Genomic DNA, 23,884 nt, shown 5'->3' with positions numbered 1-23,884 from the left:
AGTGCGCTAAGTGCTTTACAAATTGTTCCTCCCAACAACCTTTTGAGGTAGGTGGTTTTATTATCACCAATTTTATAATCGAGGAAACTGAGGTGAACAGGCTAAATGATATGCTTAGAGTATAAAATGAAGTTTCTAAACATCAATAGTTAGGAAGACTTTCGGGTTTTGAACACAGGAGAATTATTAATTCTCCAAGAAACACCTTTGCTCATTGAAGAGACATTTGCAAGTAGAAAAAGAAGAAAGTTAAAAAAAATACTTCTTTGGGTAGATTTCCCCCAAAGCTGTCAAATGACCCTGTTGCCCCAAATGTCTCTCGCTGACCAAATATGCCCAAAGAAACCTTTCTTAATCCCATGACCCTGGTGCACTTTCATCATTGGAAGGGTTACAATACCAAGAAAGTAAGAATTTCAGAGAAAGACAAGACCTTCAGGAGATCAATACTACATAAAATATAAGTCATGAATAATTATTATTTTGCCCTTTAAAACATTTGTACTTTATAAAGTTTTCTACTCTGTACTATCCAACACTGTTACCATTAAGAAAATAGTTTGAGTATGGTGTTTGGGGTCATGTTTACTAAAAGTTAGGCAGTAACCAAGCCTTGGTAAGGACTATGATTCTCTTTTAATAGCTGTTTTTAGGGGAGGGAGTGAAAAGGGAATCAGGTTTGACCCTTAATGTTGAATGATTAAAAAATATAAATTTGAATATATAAAGATAAACAAATATAGGAAATATATAAAATACATATGTACCTAAAGTTGAATAAAATATAGGTATATACATGTAATTAAAGTGCATGCATATTTGTACAGATGTCCAATTGAAAGATATACATACATGTAATTATATGTCAAACATATTTATTTATATAACAATATCTACAATACAAGTTATATATAATTTTATGTAATGATATAAAATTTATGTAATACATCAAATATATGTATGACTATATAATTCAAATGTGAAGTATTTTTCACTCTTAAAATTATTGAGGATTCAACGGTCTTTACGTAATCTATATCTACTGATATTAAAACTGATAAAATTTTCAAATATTTCTTATGCATCAACGTTTTTTACATTGAAAACATTATGCATTATAACATTTCTTTATGCTTTGAAAACCGTGATTCTGAGAAGGGGTTCATAGACTTCATCAGAAAACGAGATGAAAAGTTGGCATATTCTGACATATTCTTTTTAACCCTATGATGTCTTTTGTCACTAGTTACCTTCTGTCAAGTGGTTAAAGTTTGAGAAAGGCAGATTTCAGCTCTGCTGATGGGAGTATTTGTTGAATTCAAGATGGGAGAGCCATGAAAATTGATGCAAACAAACATTAATGCTGTAACAGACATATAATCAACTTCTTATTTATAGAGTGTGACTTTCTATAGGTTCCCTGGCAAAGAACTTTTTCACCAAATCCAAGCTGACTATTCCAGAGCTTTCCTATATATGGTAAGTAAAATTGAACCTTTAGACTTTTAAGTCACTTAATCAGTTCTCTTTTCTAAAAGTAGCTATCTTTACATGTTGTATTAACAGGTTGAATAGGCTTACTATTTTAAAGGAACCTTTAAATTGGTTTAAATGCTTAATATTTAAAGTAATTTCGTAGATATTGTTTTCTCATCAAGATGGCAGCTGTGTGACCCTGAACAAGTCCCTTAGTCACTCTGTTACAGTTTCCTCATTTGTAAAACAACAAGATTGGCCTCTAAGATCCCTTCTTTTTCTACATCTATGATTCTGTGATCAAATTTTCCACATTAAGCCACAGGGGATGTATCAGAAGTTCTTGCTGGTTTATTATCTTCGAGGAAATCCACCTATCTAGGGAGTTACCTGAAGAACATATAAAAGATCCATTTCTTTATATGATGATGACTACAATGACAAAGCCAATGACTGACAAGCTGATAGAAAAGTCAAGTAATGGCTTGCAGTGATAAAGTTTAATTTAAAATATTTTAGCTCTATCTGAGTGCAGCTTATTTGGCTTGTGTTTTGTCAGATAAGCCATAATTAATACCTAATGTTTAATAAGTACAGCTGTGGAACTCATCAGCACTTTACTAACAAGCCAGCTGATTTTGCTTTTGATGAGCTTGTTTTAAGAATGGTGCAGATGGCTCAATTTGCATTTATGAGAACCATTTGGTGCTTCTGTAAACCTCATTGCATTGTGTGGGCCAGAATCTTACTTCAGTCTGGGAAGAGTACCAAAAAAACTGTTTTAACTGTTAAAAAATGCTGATTAAACACATATAAAAGAATTTTTTTTAAACGTTGAAAGGTTCTTTTTTGTTTTGTTTTAATTATTTAGTAAAACTGCTTGCCATCTTTGTCAGCACAGTTATTTGGTGACCATGGACCGTTGGTGCCTTCCAAAGTCTCTCAAATTCTAAAACTATGTTTGTATTTAGTGTACTCTGACACTATTGCTGAAGCTTGAGAACTATAGAACTCCTCCCTTTCTTGGCTTAACCAGACGCAGTGGAAGATAACATCTGTGCCCAACACTCTACTATCACCTTGTATCATATGATGTAATCATACTATTATATGTGTAGTATGTTTGTATAACATATTTATTATAAAGGTGATACCTTTGATTTTTTAATTGAGGAAATACAATGGACTCTAGGAGAAAAGTCACTGCATCTTTATCCTGGTAAATGACTAATCTCAGGTTTATCCTTTGACAAGTACATGGTGCCACTAAAGATGCTGTGGAAGACAAAATGATGAAGATGACATAGAAGACAAAAATAACAGAATTTACTTTAGAGTTTCCTTAAATAACATCTTCTTTTCCAGTATCATAAAGAGTACAGTTGATCTTTCTTTTATATTTTTCCTGATATTTTCCCATGCACTTAAAAAGCTGATTGAGCTGGGAATGGGGGTAAGGAGGGGAAAGATTGAGCTCATGGGGGAGTTAGTACTCTGACAAATAAGTTTCTTTTGTTCTGTCTAAGGTCCTGAATGTATAGGAATCACCTATGAAGAAATTGTCGAAGACAAACTAACTCTTAAGACCTTTTGTTTTTGTCTGGTTTATCTAGCTCCATCCTTCTTCCCTCCTTTTTTAAGACAATGTTAATATACATTCAACAAATATTTATTGAGTGCAAGTTCTCCTTACAATAGGGAGTTTTCAAATTAGGGGAAAAAACCAATTTAGTGGCCCAAGGGTCCTATTCAGGCAAGCATGTTTAAAATGTTTAAAAATAAGGACATAAAAGGTTGTGGTATTTCTCACATACTGTAACAGTACATATACCCATAAATGTTTGTTGATTGATTTTTTTGTTTTCTATACAAATGAATCTTTTAATATGTTAGGGTAGCTGGGCATTTTATTTTTTATGATTATTTTTAATAATTTATTTCCCCCATTTACATGCAAGAACAATTTTTTAACATTCATTTAAAAAAAAGTTTTGGGTTCCAAATTCTTTGCCTCTCTCCCTACCTCTCTGAGATGGCAAGCAAACTGATATAGATTTCACATGTATAATCATGCAAAATATATGATTGAATTTTTAATAGGAGGGAATGGTCAAAGAAATTAGAGCTAGAAAGACTGGACTTATTAATCAACCAATTCAAGGCTGTTGGTCCTCTTGTCTCTTTCCAGTCTAGGCATAAATGTTCCTGAGAATGGGCTTGGCTCATGAATTGTTATATATGTGCAATTCTTTTAAAAGTCATAGGATAGGGGCAGTTAGGTGGCTCAGTGGATTGAGAGCCAGACCTAGAGATGGAAGGTCCTGGGTTCAAATGTGACCTCAAACACATTCTAACAGTGTGACCTTGGGCAAATCACTTAGCAAGTCACAATTGCTTAGCTCTTACCACTCTTCTGCCTTGGGAACTAATACAAAGTATTGATTCTAAGATAGAAGGTAAGGGTTAAAAAAAAAAGTCATATGGTATCAAGTACTCTCAATAAGATATTAGGTAAGGTTTTTAGATGGAATGTGTATTTTAAATCCTAAATCTGAAACTTGAGTTTATTAGTAGGGGTGCATTGATGATAGCTCCTATAAAAGGTGGTCTCCCAGAGTTGCTGTCTTTCTTCCTCTCCATCACCCCCAATTGTTCACCTGGTGGCCAGCCTTAAAGTGATTAGCCTTTTGTACTTAGTAAGGCTAGACTAGCATAGCAAATAGTCCCACCATCACCTGGCCTGTATTTGGAGTTGGACCACCCAAAACTTGCATTCCTTTTGGAGAACATAGGACTACCATAGAAGAGACAGGAGGATAGGACTTGGGTGGAAGTTGCCCAGAAAACAAAGAAAAAAAATATTGCATTCCACTTCTTATTCTTTTTACTCTCAGTATCCTGCCAACTTCAGAGTTCCTAGAGTCATGTTTTAATTTTACTTGGTCTGAGGCCTTTTCTTCAAATGGGAAAAAGGGAATTTCCCACCTCCCTTCACTCTGGTCAAACATTAGAAAGTCTGAGGAGACGTGGTGTGATGCACTGGTGGGATCCCAGCGGCTGAGCTTACCTTCTGGACAATTTTGAGGTTGTTCTAGCTGAGGGCTTCACACACAGTGAACCTCCGACCAATGTGCCTTATCCATAGACTGACTATGTGGATTTATTGACTGGACTAAGGTCCACTCCTCTGTCCTCTAGCATCTTAGTTTGCACACTTAGAATAATAAAACTTTCTACACGTTACAAGATAGAAATTGTTAAGTAAATGCAAACTTATTTTGCAATATTTTAAAATTAAAAACACCTTATCTTCTGTCACAGAATTGATACTAAGTATTGATTCTAAGGCAGAAGAGAAATAAGTGCGAGGCAGTTGGGTTTGAGTGACTTGCCCAGGGTCATGCAGCTGAAATGTATCTGAGGTCATATTTGAACCTAGGATGTCCCATCTCCAAGACTGGGCTACCTATCTATCCACTGAGCTACCTAGCTGCTCCTTCCCTAGAGATAAGAAAAAAATTCCCCTCTTTGATATCACGTGTGACTCTCTTCAACCAGAGCCAATTGGGAGCTGCCTGAGAGCAGCTGAAGAAGTTTGGAATGTAGGTATCATGGGCTGAAGATTCTCTTTAGTTCGAAGGTGTGGCCCAATGATTTCTGTTGTCTTCAGGGAGCTCAGTGATGTGGACTGTGATGGAGCCTTGACATTGCCTGAATTCTGTGCTGCCTTTCACCTCATCGTGGCCAGGAAGAATGGCTACCCTCTGCCTGAATCTCTGCCGCAAACCTTGCAGCCAGACTACCTACAAACAGGTAAGGCTTGACTGGAACTCTTTGAGTTTGTCATTGGATTTTATGGATGCTGGTGATCCATTTCTTAAAATCACTGAACTGTATCCTATTCAGATACATGATATCTTAAAAAACAAACAAACAAAGAAACTTTAGCTTTCATCTTAGAATCAATATTTCGTATTGGTTCCAAGGCAGGAGAGCGCTAGGTGATGGAGCGTAAGAGTAAGTAAGTATTGGTTCCAAGAAGAGCAGTAGGCAATAGGGGTTAAGAGACTTGCCCAAGGTCACACAGCTAGGAAGTATCTGAGGCTAGATTTGAACCTAGGACTTCTTGTTTCCAGGTCTGACTCTCTGTCTACTGACCACGTAGATGCTCCACCTACATGGTCTCTTCAATTTTTTTTTCTCCCTTTAAAATATAGTAGAGTTACAGAACTGATCGGGATTCCCTGTTCCTCTTTTGTTTTGCCCATAAGCTCAAAAGTCCTCGGGGCCATAGACCACCATGATGCCTTCCTGGTTTCTCCTTTGGAAACTTCCTGGAGATTCTTACATTTGCTTCCTTTGGCCTCTACTTTCATCCCTTTACTTTTAGACCTTCCTTTTGGACTCTTTGGATATTAAAAAAAAATCTAGATCAATCAGACATGGGAATAATCAGGGAACGGATACTTTAGAACTGTAGATAGAGAGCTAGTAGGGACTACAGAAGTCATTTAATTCAAAGGTGTCAGAATAAAAATGGATTGGGACAGCTAAGCGGCTCAGTGGATAGAGTGCTAGGTCTAGAGACAGGAGGTTCTGGGTTCAAATGTGACCTCACATACTTCCTAGCTCTGTGATCCTGGGCAAGTCATTTAACTGCCATTGCCCAGCCCTTACTGCTCTTCTGCCTTGGATTGATTCCAAGATGGAAGGTAAGGGCTTTAAAAAAAAAGGAATGGATCATTGTGAGCTGCTTATTGTTGACTTAGCTGCAAATGAACATTATCTATATAGTATTATGGGCAGCTAGGTGGATAGAGTGCTAGACCTTGAGTCAGGAAGACTCATCTTCCTCAGTTCAAATCTGACCTCAAACACTTATTAGCTGTGTGACCCTGGGCAAGTCATTTACTTCTATTTGCCTCAGTTTCCTCATCTGTAAAATGAACTGGAGAAGGAAATAGCAAACCACTCTAGTATCTTTGCCAAGAAAACCCCATTTGAGATCTTGAAGACAGACTGAAACAAAGAACATATAGAGCTTACCATATGCCAGATACTGTGTTCTCTGCTTTATAATAATTATTTCAGTGGTACAATCGAACATAATGGACTTCTCTACTAGCAGCAATGCAAGAATCCAGAGCAGTTCTGAGGGACTTATGAGAAAGAACACTATCCACATCCAGAGAAAGAACCGTGGGAGGAGAAACACAGAAGAAAAACAATTGCTTGAAGACATGGGCTGATGGGGATAAATTTTGGGGATGTAGACACTAAGTGATAACTCTAGTCCAACTATCAATAATATGGAATTAGGTCTTGATCAATGATATATGTAAAACCCATTGTGCTTCGGCTAAGGGGGGTTAGGGAGGTTTGGGGGAGAGGGAAAGAACATGAAATATGTAACTATAGGAAAATATTCAAAATAAAAATGCAAAAAAAAAAAAGGAATTTAGTAGGAAAAAATAATTATTTCATTTGGTCAACATAACAACCCAGGGATGTAGGGGCTATTATTTTACATTTATAATACATTTTACAGAGGAGGAAACTGAGGCAAACACAGTTAAGTGACTTGCTTAGGATCACCCCGCTAGTAGGTGTCTGAGGTCAGATCCAAACACATTTAGATGAGTTTTCCTGACTTCAGGAAGACTCTGTGCCACCTAGCTGCCCATGTCTGTATGCCTCTATTGATCTGCTACTTATAACCTACCCATAGTGCTTTGCACATAGGAGGTGGCTTGTACTTAAGTCACTCCCTTGACCTTCAAGCCTACGATTTGGCAAGGCATTGGTTAAGTACAAAACTGCATTCCTTTGATCATGTGAAAAAGTAGACTCCCTTTAGAGCTGAGCAGTTTCCAAATCCTGCTGATTCTGTAGACTTTGCCACAGCACAAGTTTTCCCAAGAGACCTCATAAACACCTGGGACAAACCTAAGTTTGAGAATCCTTATACTCTGGAAACTGCCTCCCTTAAAGTTATTTTATTGATCTGTTTATTGAATATGGAGCCACTACCGATGAGGGATAATTTATATCCCCCGTGCCTAGCACAGTGTGCCTACTACATAGTAGGTGCTTTAAAAATGCTTGTTGGTTGTTGAATGAATCATCTTTCTCCTGATGAGAGGGACTAAAGAATTCCTCATTTGATAATTTCATGAATGTTTCAAAAGATGCTGATGAATTAAAAAAAATACCCTGGCTGAATTGTGCTAAAACAATGTGTTAGCAAAAGCAGTGTGGTCCCTTTAATTTCTTGATGTGGCATGGCTACTCTGAATGGCTTATTCTTCAATAAAGGGGCTTCTGTAAAAAAGAACCTCCAAGGAAGCAGCCGCCCTCCATTAATTTAACAGTCTTGTGGAACAATGCTCCTTGTCTCTTTTTGGCTTTTTATGGAGGCTGTCAGCAGGAATTATACATAAACATTGAAGAATTCATTACCTACCCTTCAATTAAGCAAAAATTGTGTGGCTTTCTAGGATAGGCAGGATTATTTGCAAATAATAATTATGCTGCTACCAGCAAACATTTAAGACCTCATAAAAGCCCTATTAAACTCAGGGACAGTAACTGTAGGAGAGAAGAACTAGAACAGGTTGAATTTAAGAAAGGCAGACTTCAAGGATAGGGCATCAGTTTTTTTTAATTTGCTGTTGCTTTTTAATGCCTTTTGCTATCTATCTCTGACTTCAGCCAATTTGCTGGTCTCAAGGAAAAGAACCAGTTCACCTTAGATTCATTCTGGTCTCTTATCCTGGCTTTAAAGAGTGTGTGTAGTCCCAGTTACTGCCATTTCAAAGGCTTTACATTTTTGCTTTTCTTGGAGACTCTTGTAATCTGGTTCCAACATTTTTGAATTGATCTGCATCCAATTTTCTTTAGATTTCATCCAGCTCTTGACAAGTTTGAGGGAGAATACACCTCTGCCTAGATGCTGCCATGAGTTTAAAACTTCACAGGTTTCTTTCTAGTGAAATGGAGAGTGTTGAATTAGTTTGAATTTAAGTAGCTGAAAAGTAAATATTTTTCTCCGCTATGGAAGCTGAGGAACTAGAATGAAGGTTGGACCGTATTGCAGTTTAACTCGGAATCTTTAGAAGATTTTTACATAAGTAGTTTCCAATGTAGGCTGTTACACTATAGGCTTAACAAATGTTTGGTTTGTTCACAATGAAATGCTTGTATTCATCTAATTCTCAGGAACAGATGATCTAATTTATGATTGTAAGACTGGGTCTTACAGCTTAAAAGAGAAGTCCTACACTGATCTGGAAACTAATTGCATTGTGTGTTCTAAGTGAATTGAAAGGTACATTGAAAGAGGCAAAAATGAAATCAGAAAAAATTATGTCAGATAACATGGAGATCTTCATCTTTAAGTGGCTAGTCATGTTTAGAAACATCATAACTGGGGACAACTGGGTGGCTCAGTGGAAGAGATGAGAGGTCCTAGGTTCAAATCTGGCCTCAGACACTTCCTAGCTGTGTGACCCTGGGCAAGTCACTTAACCCCCCTTGCCTAGCCCTTACCACTCTTCTGTCTTGGAACCAATACATAGTATTGATTCTAAGATGGAAATAAGGGTTAAAAACAAAAAGAAGTATTATAACCTGTTTTCTGTGCCTTTTTTTTGCAAAACTCAGATCTGCATTTATAGATCTTTTATTTATAGATTTATAGATTTATAGATCTGGTGGAGCAGTGAGGTGGCTTAGTGGGCTGGGCAAAGAAGATCTGAGTTAAAATCTGGTCTCAGACACTAGCTTTGTGCCCTGGGCAAATCACTTAACCTCTGTTTGTCTTAATCTAATGGAGAAGGAAATGGCAAATCACTGCAGTATCTTTGCCAAGAGGACACCATGGACAGTACTGGCATCACGAAAAGTCAGCCACGACTGAATGACTGAAAAACAACAACAAAAATACATCTGATACCAAAGTGTGAAAGTTATAGGTTGGCAGTATTCAGCTTGATAAAGAACTTCCTAAAAAGCTTTTCAGAAATGGAATTGGATGCCTTGATGTATAGAGTTCCCTGTCATTGTAGGAGTTCAAGAAGGTGTTGGATCATCACTCATCAGACTTAGCAGATGAAAGATTCATCCTTTGGGTAGGGGATGAACTTTATTTCTAAGGTCCCCTCTACTTCAGTGGATCGGTATTTTTGTGCCTAATTCTGCTATTCTGATGGAACTCATGTACTTGGGAAGAAATTAGTGGGAAGAATTAAGATTGAATATATTTTTGTATTTTGTTAAACCTTATTTTCTATTTAAGTGGACACTATAGTGATTGAGCTTCAATATTAAATTTAAAATTGTTACCATATCTTAAATGGGCTTCATTATTGAATTTATAATTATTACAGTATCTGGGATCTCTACGTGGCTTAGTGAATAGAATGCCAGGCCTGGAGACAGTAAGGTCCTGGGTTCAGGTCTGGACTCAGATACTTCTATCTGTGTGAACTTGTGGCAGACATTTAACTCTTATTGTCTAGCCCTTATGACTCTTCTTCCTTGGAATGGATGTTTAATATCATTCTAAGACAGAAGGTAAGTTTTAAAAAAAATGACGAACAACAAAACAAGTAACAACAACAAAACCCCAATTATTATAATATCTTAAATGCTTGTTTTTGAAAAATCAAATTGTGGATCTTGTATTTCTCTTAGAAATATTGACAAGTTTTCTTGTTATTAGAGTGACTCTGTTCATGCTCCTTTATAATAGAATACTAAAACAGGTAGAATAGCCCCATAAGATAAATTGTTGTTGTTTTTTTTTAAACCCTTACCTTCTGTCTTGGAGTCAATACTATGTATTGACTCCAAGGCAGAAGAGTAATCAGGGTAGGCAATGGGATTCAAGTGACTTGCCCAGGGTCACACAGCTGGGAAGTGTCTGAGGCCAGATTTGAATCTATGACCTCCCATCTCTATGCTTGGCTCTCAATCCACTGAGCTACCCAGCTGCCCCCCACCCCATAAGATAGATTGTACAATAATTAATATCTTTTCTCAGAGAGGGTAAAAGATTTTCCATCCAAGCACAGTGTTCTCATCTGTTAAAATCTGTTTTATCTGTTAAATATCTATTGAATATGTTAAAAATCATGCTCAAAATTCCCCAACTTTCATGATAGCAGAGGCTATATTTATTAGTGTGTGTGTAGTGTGTGTAACTTCAAAATGTTGTATTTTTAATTGGCAAGTACTTTAGGATTCTTATTCCTCATCTATTCTAACTGAAAGGGTGAATACTTAATCGATATCTTTCAAACATCTGTATATTGCTCACTTTCTTGGCTGTAAAATCCAAACTGAGGAAAATATGCTTGAATAATTTGGTTTCTTACTTTTAGCAGAATAGCAAATATGAACCATCGTGATAGTCAACTACTCTGCAGTTATAAAAATATGTAAACAGTCTGAATTCACCTTATATTTGATGACTGTGTTATTACTGGCTGCTGTGGCAAGCAAAAAGAGAATTAACTATTTTTTTAAGCACTCAATTCACAAAGGAGAAACAGTGCAAAACAATGGTCAATGTGTGTATCATTGTAGTTCTCTTTTGTTTCCCTCCAGCTTTTCTTAAGCCCAAACGGGACTGTGCATTATTTGATTCTTATTCTGAGTCGATGACAGTGAACCAACAGCCACGAGACTTGAATAGAATTGAGGTAAGAGAAGTCTTTTTCTATTAATAAACCAACTTGAAGTATGTGTAGAATGTGAATTTGTAAGCGTTGATAGCAATGTTGAAAAATAACTTCCTATCATTTAGCTACCAAACTAGTTTGAATTTACTTAATATTGACTTGTTTTAGGAGCTAAATGAACAAAAAAAATCCACTTTCGGCTCATTTATTATAATTTTTTAAGCATTTAGAAATACCTTTAGATATATAGAAAGGCAAAGCTGAAATCTTCTGGTTTGAACCCTGCTTGCTTTTGTGGTACTTGCTGCCTCCCCCTACCCACTCTGCAGTCTGAACGATTATGTTTCAGGTTGAGCCTAGTTATCTAGCATTTGTAAGATAATGGGCTAAATTAGCTAGCAGCCAGAGCAGGTTGGAACTGAGGTCTGTACCTCCAGTCACTTGGGTAATAAATAATCTGAGCATTCATTCATATGAAATGAGTTTGGGATCCCCTATGGAGGCACTGGGTTCTTGGGAGTTTTTAAGACCTTGAATCAGTCAAGGTGAACTTTGAATGGTCTCCAAAACTGGACCACAAAATTTTCCTTGATACCATGTTATTCATGAGAGATTTCAGTGCTTCTCTGCCCTGCAATGCCTTCAGCTCCCACCCCCAAGTCATTAGGAAATTAACAGTCGTCCTATTGAGTTCACCAACCCATTAAGACCACTGCAGTGGTGATAAAAGTTAAATGAAGGATACTGGAAAAATAGAATTTCAATATTTTTTATTCCCAGGAGATCCTCTCGTATATATTCTATGCAGGTGTTTGAGATGGTTGGATGATGCTTACATCACACTTAGATTTTATAGTGATTTCTTCACAATAGCTCTGTTGGATAGATTGTACAAGAATTATTCTCTCTCCTTTGCAGATGAAGAAGCTGAGTGAATCTCAGGGAGGTTAAGTGATTTGTCCAAGGATAAACAACAAATAAGGACATGACTCTTTATTCTAAGCTTGCTCTCCCCCTTCCCATATTATTTGGCATAAAGCTTCTCCATTGATGTACTTCAACTCAACACATATATATTAAGTGATAAGTGATCTGGAGTAGTAAAGAATCTAATGGGGGGTGTTATATTCAATAATCTGGGAAGAAATGTATGCCACCTGGACTGTTATTTCTATAACAGGGGCAGCTAGGTGGTGTAGTAGAGAAATTGCTGGGCTTGGACTAAGGAAGACCTTAGTCCAAGCCCAGCCTCATCCTCTTTCTAGCTGTGTGACCCTCAGCAAGTCACTTAACCCTATTTACCTCCAAAAAGAAGACTAAGAATCTAGTAGAAGAATAAAAATATGTATGATATAAAGTAGAATGTTATAAGGGATAAAGGAGAAGTCAGACAAATGCTATAAGTAGGGCAGCTGGGTGACTCAGTGGATAAAGAGCCAGACCTGGAAATGGGAAGTCCTGGGTTCAGATCTGGCTTCAGATACTTTCTAGCTGTGTGACCCTGGGCAAGTCACTTAACCCTCATTGCCTTGTCCTGATCACTTTTTTGCTTTAGAACCAACACATAGGATTAACTCTAAATTGGAAGTTAAAGGTTTAAAAAAAGGATTGTATGAAAGATGGATTGAAAGGGGGAAAAGGTATCTATTGAGGAACTAAAAAAAATTTGCTTTAAAATATTACTTCATTTGATCTTCATAATCTTGAGAGGTAGATGTTATTATTAGCCTTATTTTATATTTTAGGAAACTGAAGAAATTAATTAAGTGACTTGCCCAGGGTCACACGGCTCGTTAAGTGTCTAAGGCTCTACTTGAATTCAGATATTCCTGACTCTAAGTTCACTGCAGCATTTAATTGTCTCTCTCTTGGAGAAAGATGAGAATGAATGCCAGAGTAGCAATTGTGATGCTCCTATAACAGTTCAGATTAGAAGTAATAAATACCAAAACCTAAGGGTCCCGATGTCTGTTGAGAGTAGGGAAGAGTGGACAGACGACAGAGATTGTAGAGGAAGAGTTATGAGGATTTGGCAGGATATCCATTGGCTTCCCAAGACCTGACCTGAGTGTTAGGAAGAGCATAATTATGAGGCAGCTTTGTAATACCAGAACGAATGTCTGGGGTATTTGTGCTTTCTCATTCAAGCATCTCATTTTGGTCATGATGCTTTCACTTGATCTTTGAATTTCTTTTATTTTTTTCCTACCAGACTCCTTCCCTCAGGTACCCATTAAATGAATTATGGTGAGAGTATAGCTTACTATTAAATTATCTCTGATAAGCAAGATGGGAAAATTGCTACAATTCTAAGCCACGTGTTTCTAGGAAAAGCACAGAAGCTTTCTATTTGATCAGAAAATACTTGCCTGGGGCAGCTGGGTAATGTAGTGGATAGAGCAACAGGCTTGGAGTCAGGAGGACCTGGGTTCAAATCTGGCCTCAGATACTTATTAGCTATGTGATCCTGGACAAGTCACTTAACACCGATTGCTTAGCCCTTGTCACTCTTCTGTCTTAAATTTGATACTAAGACGGAAAGTAACCTGTTTTTTAAAAGTTACTTGACTAATGCCATATTACTTTCTTGAAGAATCAAATTCTATTTTTACATAATGAGCTCAGTGCACTTGGAATATTTCATATGGAGAAACTATGCAGAATCATTGATGTCAAATTTGGAAAAGATTAAAAGCAATTTGTGGTAGCTAGTTGGTGTAGTGGATGGAATGCTGAACATGGAGCCAGGAAAGTCCGAGTTCATTTAACTAGCTGGACAAGCCACTTAATCACTCACAGCCATAGCATTCTCATCTGTAAAATGGGAGTAATAATAGCATCAACATAGCAGAATTCTTGTAAGGATCAAATAGAAAAAAATTATTGAAAAAAGTAGAAAAAATTATTGAAAAAGTGCTTCAAAAACTTTAAAGTGCTTTGCAAATGCTGTTATATTATTATTATTAGTAGCATTTTCGGTATCACACATACTATAATCAATGGATGCATATATTAGAAAAGGTTTCATTTGCCAAGGTTTTTTTTTTCTATTACCTCTGTACACAACTTTAACAGTTCTCATTCCAAAACATTTAAGTAATTTATGTACTTTCCTTCTCCAAGAAGACTTCTATTAAAGAGAAGGCTGATCTAACAGCACCAGCTCAGGATGTGAATATTGATGACAAACAAGGTATGGAAGAAATAGATGTTTTCTATCATTAAGGACTTCTTATTTATGTTCTCCTACCTGATTCTCTGGGAATGTCAGGATTCTCAAGGGTGCGTGTGTGTGTGTGTGTGTGTGTGTGTGTGTGTGTGTGTGTGTGTGTGCATATTCAGGTGGATCTGCCTGGATGATGGCAGAGCCAGCCTGTCTGAAAAAGATTTAGTGTTTAAAATCGGCACTGCAGAATTATGACAGGAGAAAAAACTCAGAAATACATATTGGAAGCCAATTCGTCAGTAACAGTCTTATACGTTCAAGATCTAACATATACATATGATACATAGAATGCTGGGTCTACAGTTACAGGAGTACCTGTACTTTAGATAGATCTGGCTTCACACACCTATTAACCGTGTGACCCTGGGCAAGTCATTTAACTGCTGTCTGCCTCAGTTTCATCATCTGTAAAATAAGGATAAAGAGCATCCGCCTTCCTGGGTTTTTGTGAGGATCAAATGAAATAATATTTGTAAAATACTTTGCAAACTTTAAAGGGTTATAGAAATGCTATCTATTAGGGTTGTTGTTAACAATAATTTATTATATTTATTCACATACTATATTATATATTTATTATAATAATATTTAACAATGATGTTAAATAAAACAAAAATATTGGGTTAAATTATATTATTATCTTTAGTTATTAAATTAATGTCAATATTATTGATTGATAATATTAAATGACTGTTGAATGTATAGCTTACAATGGCTATCAGACCTATTCTGTTACCAACTCTTAATTCCTGGAGAATATTCTCTGATGATGTCAGAGAAATTACTGTCAAGCCAGCGAAGAGACAGGGTTCACTAATATTCTGCCCTGGTGCAGATGAACTCCAGAATATATGCTTTTATTTTATTTTATTTTATTTTTTATATTTATTATTATTATTAATTTAAATTTTTTATTTTGAATATTTTTTCATAGTTACATGTTTCATGTTCTTTCCCTCTCCCCCAAACCCACTAACCTCTCTTAGCTGATGCACAATTCCACTGGGTTTTACATGTATCATTGATCAAGACCTAATTCCATATTATTGATAGTTGGACTAGAGTGATCGTTTAGCAGAATATATGCTTTTTAACTCCACATTCTTTATTCAAATTTAGTCCTGGAGGGAATTTTCTTCTTCTTTTTTTCCTGGGCTTATGTGTTACTGTGTCTGTCCAGTTACATCTTTGACCACTTTTTAGATGTGGTATTTTAGTGTGAAGGTTTAATAAACATCATACAGGCAAGGACTTAAAGAGCTCTTGGTAGAGTTACAGGCAGTGGGAAATGACAGCGTGCAATATTACACATGCAATAAAACTCCCAGATAAATAGGATTGAGAGTATTTGGAGCATTACAAGAAAAGAGGAAAATATCTTGAACTGGGTTTATTGGAAGAAGTTAGGTAAAGATAGCGAAAGCATTTATTAAGCACTGATTATATGCCAGGCACTGTGCTAAGGCTGGGGATAAGAAGTACAACCAGGTAAGACACTCTCTAGCCTCAAAGAGCTTACATTCTAATTGAAGGAAAAAACACATAAAGAGGAATTGGAAAAGGTTGTGTTGGGGGGCAGCTGGGGAGGAGGAAGGGTAGAAGTAAGTTGAACACCTTCCCAAATAAAAGGTGGGAGAACCATACAGTTTCTTTATTGGCCACATAGGGTTATTATCAGCAGAGGATCTTAAACCTGATTTAACTTGGTTCAAAAAAAATTAACTCCATTTTAATATAATTGGTTTCCTTTATAATCTTATGCATTTTATTTTATTACATTTATTTATTTATGAAACCCTTACCTTCCATCTTAGAATCAATACTGTGTATTGGTTCTAAGGCAGAGGAGTGGTATGGGCAATAGCAGGTAAGTGACTTGCTCAGGGTCACACAGCCAGGGAGTATCTGAGGACAGATTTGAACCAAAGACCTCCTCTCTAGGCCTGGATCTCAATACACTGAGTCATACAGCTGCTCCATCATTTTATACATTTAAAAACATCCTTTTGAGAAAGAGTCCATAGGCTTCATCCAAATACCAGAGGCATCTATGACACAAGACAAAAAAGGTTAACCTCTGGCTTATGGTTATACAATCCCTCCTCAGGTCATACTTTTAGAACAGCTTGAGTTTTGGGGGGAACTTCCTGCCTTGTCCTGGGGGCAGGGTGTCATTTGAACAAATCCTTAAATCTGGTACAAAGACTTGATTGTTACTAAACAACCAGGGGAATGATCGATCAGCCAGATGCAGTGGAGGCTTTTGGGCAGGTTTTCGGATGGAGCAGAAGTACCCTTACCATTCTGATCCTGGATTTCTCTACACAAATTTAATAGCTATGATAGAGATTGACAATCAATCATTTTATCCCTCCTACCTTTTACTTTATTTTGTTTTCTTTTTCAAATGAAAAGACTTTAATTAAATACTAACTACGTGCCAGACACCATGCTAGGCTCAGGATACTCAAAGACAGAAATGAAAAGGAGTTTATGTTTTTCTGGGTAATAGCTATTATTTTTTAAAATTTATTTTTTTATTATTAACATTCCATATGTTTACGAGTCCAAACAGGCATTTCCATTTGTTTTTATTTGAAAATTTTTATTTAATTAATTAATTTGGAATATTTTCCCATGGTTCCATGATTCATTTTCTCTCTCTCCCCTCCTCCCACACCCTCCTGTAGCTAACGAGCAATTCTACTGGGTTTTACATGTGTCATTGATCAAGACCTATTTCCTTATTATTAATATTTGCAATAGGGTGTTTGCTTAGAGTCTGCATCCTCAGTCATATCCTCATTGCACCATGTGATCAAGCAGTTGTTTTTCTTTTGTGTTTCTGCTCCCACAATTCTTTCTCTGAATTTGGATAGCTTTCTTTCTTATAAGTCTCTCAGAATTGTCCTGGCTCATTGCATTGCTGCTAGTAGAGAAGCCCATTACATTCGATTGTGCCACAGTGTATCAGTGTATCAGCCTCTGTGTATAAGGTTCTCCTGGTTCTGCTCCTTTCACTCTGCATCAATTCCCAGAGGTTGTTCCAGTTCACATGGAATTCTTCCAGTTCATTATTCCTTTGAGCACAATAGTATTCCATCACCAACAGATACCACAATTTGTTCAACCATTCCCCAATCAAAGGGCATCGCATCATTTTCCAATTTTTTGCCACCACAAAGAGCGCGGCTATAAATATTTTTGTACAAGTCTTTTTCCTTATGATCTCTTTGGAGTATAAACCCAGCAGTGATATGGCTGGATCAAAAGGCAGACAGTCTTTTAAAGCCCTTTGGGCATAGTTCCAAATAAGCATTTCCATTTGTAAAGAAAAAGAATATGCACTAATGAAATCACAGATCTCCAATATGCTTCATTTACTTTTCTTCACATTCATATAATAAATCCCATCCACTAGTGTCCTAACCTCTCCCCATCCTCCCTGTATCATGTAGGATATCGTCAAGGGAGCCAACATGTTCATATACATTAAATCTTTCATATTTTATATTCCTGCTCATTTTCTGGAAGTGACATTCTCAGTTTATTCTTCCAGTATTTATCTTCTGTTTTAAAAAGCCACAACTCTTTACAGGAAATTCTTATCCCCTTCTGGCCATATAACATGGCAGCAGGCATCATATCTTATTATATCATCCACAGAGGACCTTTTTGTACAGATAAGCTGAGGCTACTCTCCTGCTTAAATTAAAGTAATGGACGTGTGCAGGCCTCTATGGTGTTCTAGGGATGAATGTTGTCATTATTAGTTATTTTTCAGTAGTGTCCAATCCTTCATGACCCCATTTGGGATTTTCTTGGCAAAGAGACTGTTGTGGTTTGCCATGTCCTTCTTCAGTTTATTTTACAGATGAGGAAGCTGAGGCAAACAAGATTGAGTGACTAGCCCAGAGTCACATAACTAGTAAGTGTCTGAGGCCAGATTTGAACTCAGGAACGTCATGACTCTAGATCTGACACTATCCACCGTAACAGCTAGCAAGCCCTGGTGAAAAATAGCTAAATCTTGATATTATTCAGGTGGGACTCTGCCCAGAAATCAGGACCTAACTATGCTAACCACACTGATCATAAAGGATATTAGGGGGACAGCTAATTGCCTCTGGGGATAGAGTGCCATGCCTGAAGACAGGAGGTCCTGGATTCAAATTTGGCCTCAGATACTTTCTATCTGTGTGACCCTGATCAAATCTCTTATCTCCAACTGTCTAGCATTACTGTTCCGCTTTGGAACCAATAATTAGTATTGATTGTAAGCAGAAGGTAAAGGTTTTTTTTAAAAAAAATAAAGGATGGTAGGTTGAGGGAAGAAACATACATCAAATTCGACCAATCTATTTCTTAAAAAAAATACTCCCTCTCTTCCTCTTCTCCATACAATAATTGTCTTTAGAGGGAGTTCATCTTTATGGAGCTAAATAGGCAGAAGGGGCTAGACTATAGAGTTTGTGTTCTTTTTTGAGATTATAATTGTATTTATATCCAAAAATCTCTTTATGACTTTTGAACTAAGGATGACATATTTGTCATCATTTTACACCCAAAGTTCTCCTGTTTGCATGTGGAAGCTAGAAATTCAGAACTGGTGAAGTGCTATAAGAATGTCAGGGAAACAGCCTGAGGAATGTTATGCATGATTGATTATAGCATTTCAGGATCTCTTCTCTGTGAACGTTAGAGACAATGAGCAGACATGGAAGAAGCCAACACTGCCATTATCCATCCCAGAGATTACAAGTGGCTCTGCCTGATGAAGGGGAACAACAGGGTCCACAAAAAGGACCCACTAGAAGAGAATACATTTCCAAAATTTGCCTTTTCAATTCTCTTCACTTTTTAAAATTTAAACCCTTACTTTCTGTCTTAGATTCAATACTGTGTATTGGTTCTAAGGCAGAAGAATGGTAAGGGTTAGGCAGCGGGGGTTAAGTAACTTGCCCAGGGTCACACAGCTAGGAAGTATCTGAAACCAAAGGATCTCCCATCTCTAGGCTTGTCTCTCAATCTAGTAAGTCACTTACCTGCCGCCCTTTTTTGCGTCATAAACCCTTTTAGCAATCTGGACTTCTGGTCTGTGGACCTCTTTTCAGAATAATGTTTTTAAATGCATAAAATAAAATATGTAGAATTACAAAGGAAACCTATTATACTTACTGTTACCAAAATATCGAACAAAAACATTTGCAGACCCCTTGAAGTCCGTGGACTCCAGGTTAAGTGTTATAAATGAGAAAGTGTGTGAATCAGTAAATATCACTGATTATGACATAAAAGAACTGGAGATTCATTTATTTTAATGTAACATGACTTAAAAAAGGAAAAAATTACAGTGTCTTCTTTCCTCCCCACACTCTTTTCACCCTCCCCCTTTTAAAATATAGCTTTGAAAATAAGCTCTGTGGATGAAGCCATGCCAAAGGATTTGTCTGTCGACACAGGTAGGAGAAAACCATTTTAATGAGCTTCTGATTACTGTGTTTTTTGTCATTAAGTCAAGTCTAACATAAAAACAATCTTAAAATATTCTTAATTGCTTAATAAAAAGTTGAGTGGATAGACAATTATTGTTGGTTTAGATTTTGCTGCATACTTTCACCTGTGTTCCTGTTGTATGCAGTGTTGCTTTTTCAATATTTTAGAAGGATGGATTTGCTTTTGACTCTCCTCCTTCACTGCCAGTTAGGATAGGATGAGGTAGTCCGGCTACCCCAAATTCAGAATGCAAAAGGAGACGTCTGAAAGTTTCAGTCAAGAGTGATCTAGCCACAGTGTGAGAGATTGAGATGGATCAGAACAAGGCCATTTTGCTTACTTTTTTGCATGGTATAAATAGATGATATTTTTGCTGGATGTCAGTCAGTTGGAACTATTTTCTTTCTTTTTTTTTAAATTTTTTTAAACCCTAATATCTTTTACATATATCCTTCTGTATTAATTTTTTTTATTTGTTATAGGGCTAGGCAATGGGGGTTAAGTGACTTGCCCAGGGTCACACAGCTGGGAAGTGTCTGAGGCTGGATTTGAACCTAGGACCTCCTGTCTCTAGGCCTGGCTCTCAATCCACTGAGCCATCCAGCTGCCCCAGTTGGAACTATTTTCTAAACAATTCTTCCTTCATAAATTTTCAAGTATACTTTATTCCTTGGAGAGTGGAGAATGCCTTCATTAAAGATAGTTCTGAGGAGAGTGAAGTTAAACTTGTGTCAAGCAGAAAACTGAGTCAAAGGATAATTCCTGGAAAAGGAAATAATTGTGACTCTGAAGATTCTTTGTCTGGGAAGCAAGGGAAAATGACTAGATCTTTGCAGGCTTAGTTTTTGCTTAACCAAGTCCTCAATGAGCCAAAATTGGCTCATTAGGGGCTACCTTGTGATGAGTTTTGTCCTGGATTTTTCTTCGTTTGTTTTTGTTTTGTTTGTTTTATATCTGACCTTGTCAATGCACAGAAACAAGATGGTGTTTTCATTTTTGTTACCATGATCATTTTCTGTCTTCAAACTGTATGAAATTATGGCGTATATCTGTTGGAATTAGGTAGGTCAATAGTATTTCAGACTGTAGCCCAGAGCAGGTAGAGAAATTATTTAGCTTTGAAGTTTATGATCTGGACAATGGCATTAAGAAAAGAAAAATGGAACTTGTATATCAAAAGGAGTTCCTCCAAATTATAGGGATCATCCCCTCTCATCTCCATCCTACCAATTTAGTTATTTGAAATTAGACCGGAGAAAGTGTTACTAAGTTCATTCTTAGTACAGAAAAATTTATGCTGGCTTAGGCCAAATGTCTTTAATGGATTTTCCCCCTATATTTGATATCTGCAAACTGAAATGGGACTGGATAAGTCTTTGTTAAGTTTTTATCATGCCATTACTAAAGGTTATTTTATTTGAAGGGTGAAATGTCATCTTGTTACAGCATTAAGAAAATATCTTCTCTCACTGTAGCAGATGATACTCTTAATGATTTCCTGACTTTAACAAATTTTAGCATGTTAATGTGGCACATGTAGCCAATTTTATATGGCATGTGAATTTTATTATCTAATTTTCACTTTTATTTTTAAATTATGATCTAATTAATTTATTTTCATTTTTAATAATTTTCTCCAATTACATGTAGATACAATTTTTTAAACCCTTTCTTTCTGTCTTAGAATCAATACTAGGTATCATTTCCAAGGTAGAAGGAGGGGTAAGGGTTAAGTAATTGGAGCTAAGTGATTTGCCCAGGGTTACACAGTGTTATATTGAACCTCTGGGAGCTTGAAGATCACTTTTGATTGACAAATAAGTCAGTTGGATGGAATGTTCCCAGGGAGTCATGCGAGAGGCAGGAGGAGGGGCAGTTAAGAATCCTGAAAGGGTTCTGGGTCTTGGACCTGTGCTGAGGCGGGAGATCGGTGGATCCTGGTCTTGGAGTGAGAGGGTGCAAACATCTCTCTCTGCAAACTCTTCCTGTACTTGAGATACCGTGCCAACCTGTACCTGACCACCACCTTGGTGTCTACTGCCCCTAGATATTAGGAATTACATCATCTAGATATCTAGGTTTCCCAGGGCCCGGGAGGGATCCAGGAAGTGGGCAGGAGATGAAGAAGAGGGTGGAAAATGGTGGAAATAACTCAACTGTAAGGCTGAAGATCTATTGAAGAAGAAGTCAAAATATCCCAACAGTTTACCTACTCTGGTTTAGGCCTGGCCAGGCTGAACCAGAGGGAAGCTACATTGATTCTTCATCTGCCAGCAGTTGAGATTTCATTAGCAACCAGTAGAGTAGAGTCTCCTATACCACAGTCCTTTACCCTTATCTTTCTTGTTAATATAAAGTTTAAAGTACTTTCCTAAAGCAGTGTCAAACTTGTTTTGGGAAGGGAGAAATTGCAGTCAGAATACAAGGCATTATCCTAGCTAAAGAGCTCAAATCAATATATCAATTAACCCCAGGTGGGTCCTGAAGGGATATACATCTTAGACCTGAAGGATCCTGCCTGGGCAACTGTTATAAGGGAGAAGGGTCATCTTATTCTCTCTTTACATCAAATTACAATCTCAAACATATCAAGAGACTCCTAATTATTACAACAACAGCGAGGAAGTGTCTGAGGCCAGATTTGAACCCAGGACTTCCTGTCTCCAGACCTGGTGCTCTATCCACTGAGTCACCTAGCTGCCCCTAGATACAATTTTTAATAAATGTTTTCTCACATTTTGCAATCTGAGCCATTAGTAATATGATAGAGGTTACGATGTGCTATCATGTAATGCATATTTCTTTGTCATATTGTGAAAGAGGACATATGTTGCATATATAAGAAAAAAACTTCATGAAGGATGCTCGAATTAATTTCAAAAATATTTTTCTTCATAGGTTTTGGTTAGGGAGTAGCATATTAGAATAAACATTAAATCAAAACCAGTGACCAGAAGTAGTGGGCATGCCTTCAAGATAAAATTGTATCTGAATTTGTTTTCATCTTCATTGGATACATATGGTTTATTTGTAGTCTTTTTGTTTCTGTTATTTTTTCTAATATGAACATAGATCCCTTTACGCTACACAAACACACTTATATACATAGACACATTTTATTTAATAGAATCAGGTATAATGAATAGAGAGCTGGTCTTAGAGTCAGGAAGCCTTCATTTCAAGTCCTGACTTGGACACTTTCCGACTATATGACCTTGGAAGTCTTCTTGATTCTAGTTCTAGACTATATGTTGAAGAGAAAAAAAAATGATTTGCATTGGTAAAGGGAGTTTCCTTTTCTGGGAGCTCCCTAAACCAATGACATCACGTCTAGACATTATCCATTCAGATCTGTACATATAAAACTGGTAATATTTTCCCATTGGTGTCTTGATGTGGTTGTTTGCTTTTGTTAGAACCAGTGTTTTGTAACCCCAATTAGCTTTTCATTATTTCTAAGGTTAAGTTGTTGAACTTCAGGCCTAATTTTTAATTGAAAAAGGAACATTGTGAGATCCCTTAATCCAATCCCTTCCCCTTGCAAAGACTGGGACTCTACAATATTTCAGGAAAGCAATCACCTATTTTTTTTAAGCCAATGGCTTTTGCAAAGCAGCACTTCCCTCCTCCACACCCCTCCATCTCTCATTCAAGTTAAAACTATTAAATGTCAGTTAATTTCTATACCTTTGTCCAAATGAATAACAGCATTCCCTGTGCATCTGTGAATAGCAATTAAGTTACTTTGGGAACGCTACTGTGGAATTTTCCACCTTCTGCATAAATAAACTGTATAACCCAACCATCTTGGGTCCTAGAGGCTGTTATGAAAATATAATAGGACAGTACATGCATTGATTTTTGAGCTAGAAGGGGAACAAACAAGGTAAGGGAACCATTTATTAAGTATCAGTAGATATGTGCCAAGCACTGTGCTAAATATTTTATAGTTTCTATCTTATTTGATCCTCACAATAATTCTGGGAGGTAAATACTATTATTA

At 36.9% G+C, this 23,884-nt stretch overlaps 1 protein-coding gene across 1 annotated transcript in view; it reads left to right on the top strand.

The window, feature by feature from the left end:
• The window catches only part of REPS2 (RALBP1 associated Eps domain containing 2), a 251,336-nt gene that overhangs the window by 152,606 nt on the left and 74,846 nt on the right, over nt 1–23,884 (top strand). The window contains exons 8-12 of the mRNA XM_044670340.1: nt 1,416–1,479; nt 5,147–5,289; nt 11,086–11,180; nt 14,283–14,352; nt 19,791–19,847. Of these exons, the coding sequence (XP_044526275.1) occupies nt 1,416–1,479; nt 5,147–5,289; nt 11,086–11,180; nt 14,283–14,352; nt 19,791–19,847 (429 nt within the window). The remainder of the gene's footprint in view (nt 1–1,415; nt 1,480–5,146; nt 5,290–11,085; nt 11,181–14,282; nt 14,353–19,790; nt 19,848–23,884) is intronic.

The sequence above is a fragment of the Gracilinanus agilis genome, chromosome 3 (assembly GCF_016433145.1).
Source record: "Gracilinanus agilis isolate LMUSP501 chromosome 3, AgileGrace, whole genome shotgun sequence".
Lineage (NCBI taxonomy): Eukaryota > Metazoa > Chordata > Mammalia > Didelphimorphia > Didelphidae > Gracilinanus > Gracilinanus agilis.
The sequence above is the reverse complement of the archived record's forward strand: the minus strand, read 5'-3'. Positions and strand labels throughout refer to the sequence as shown.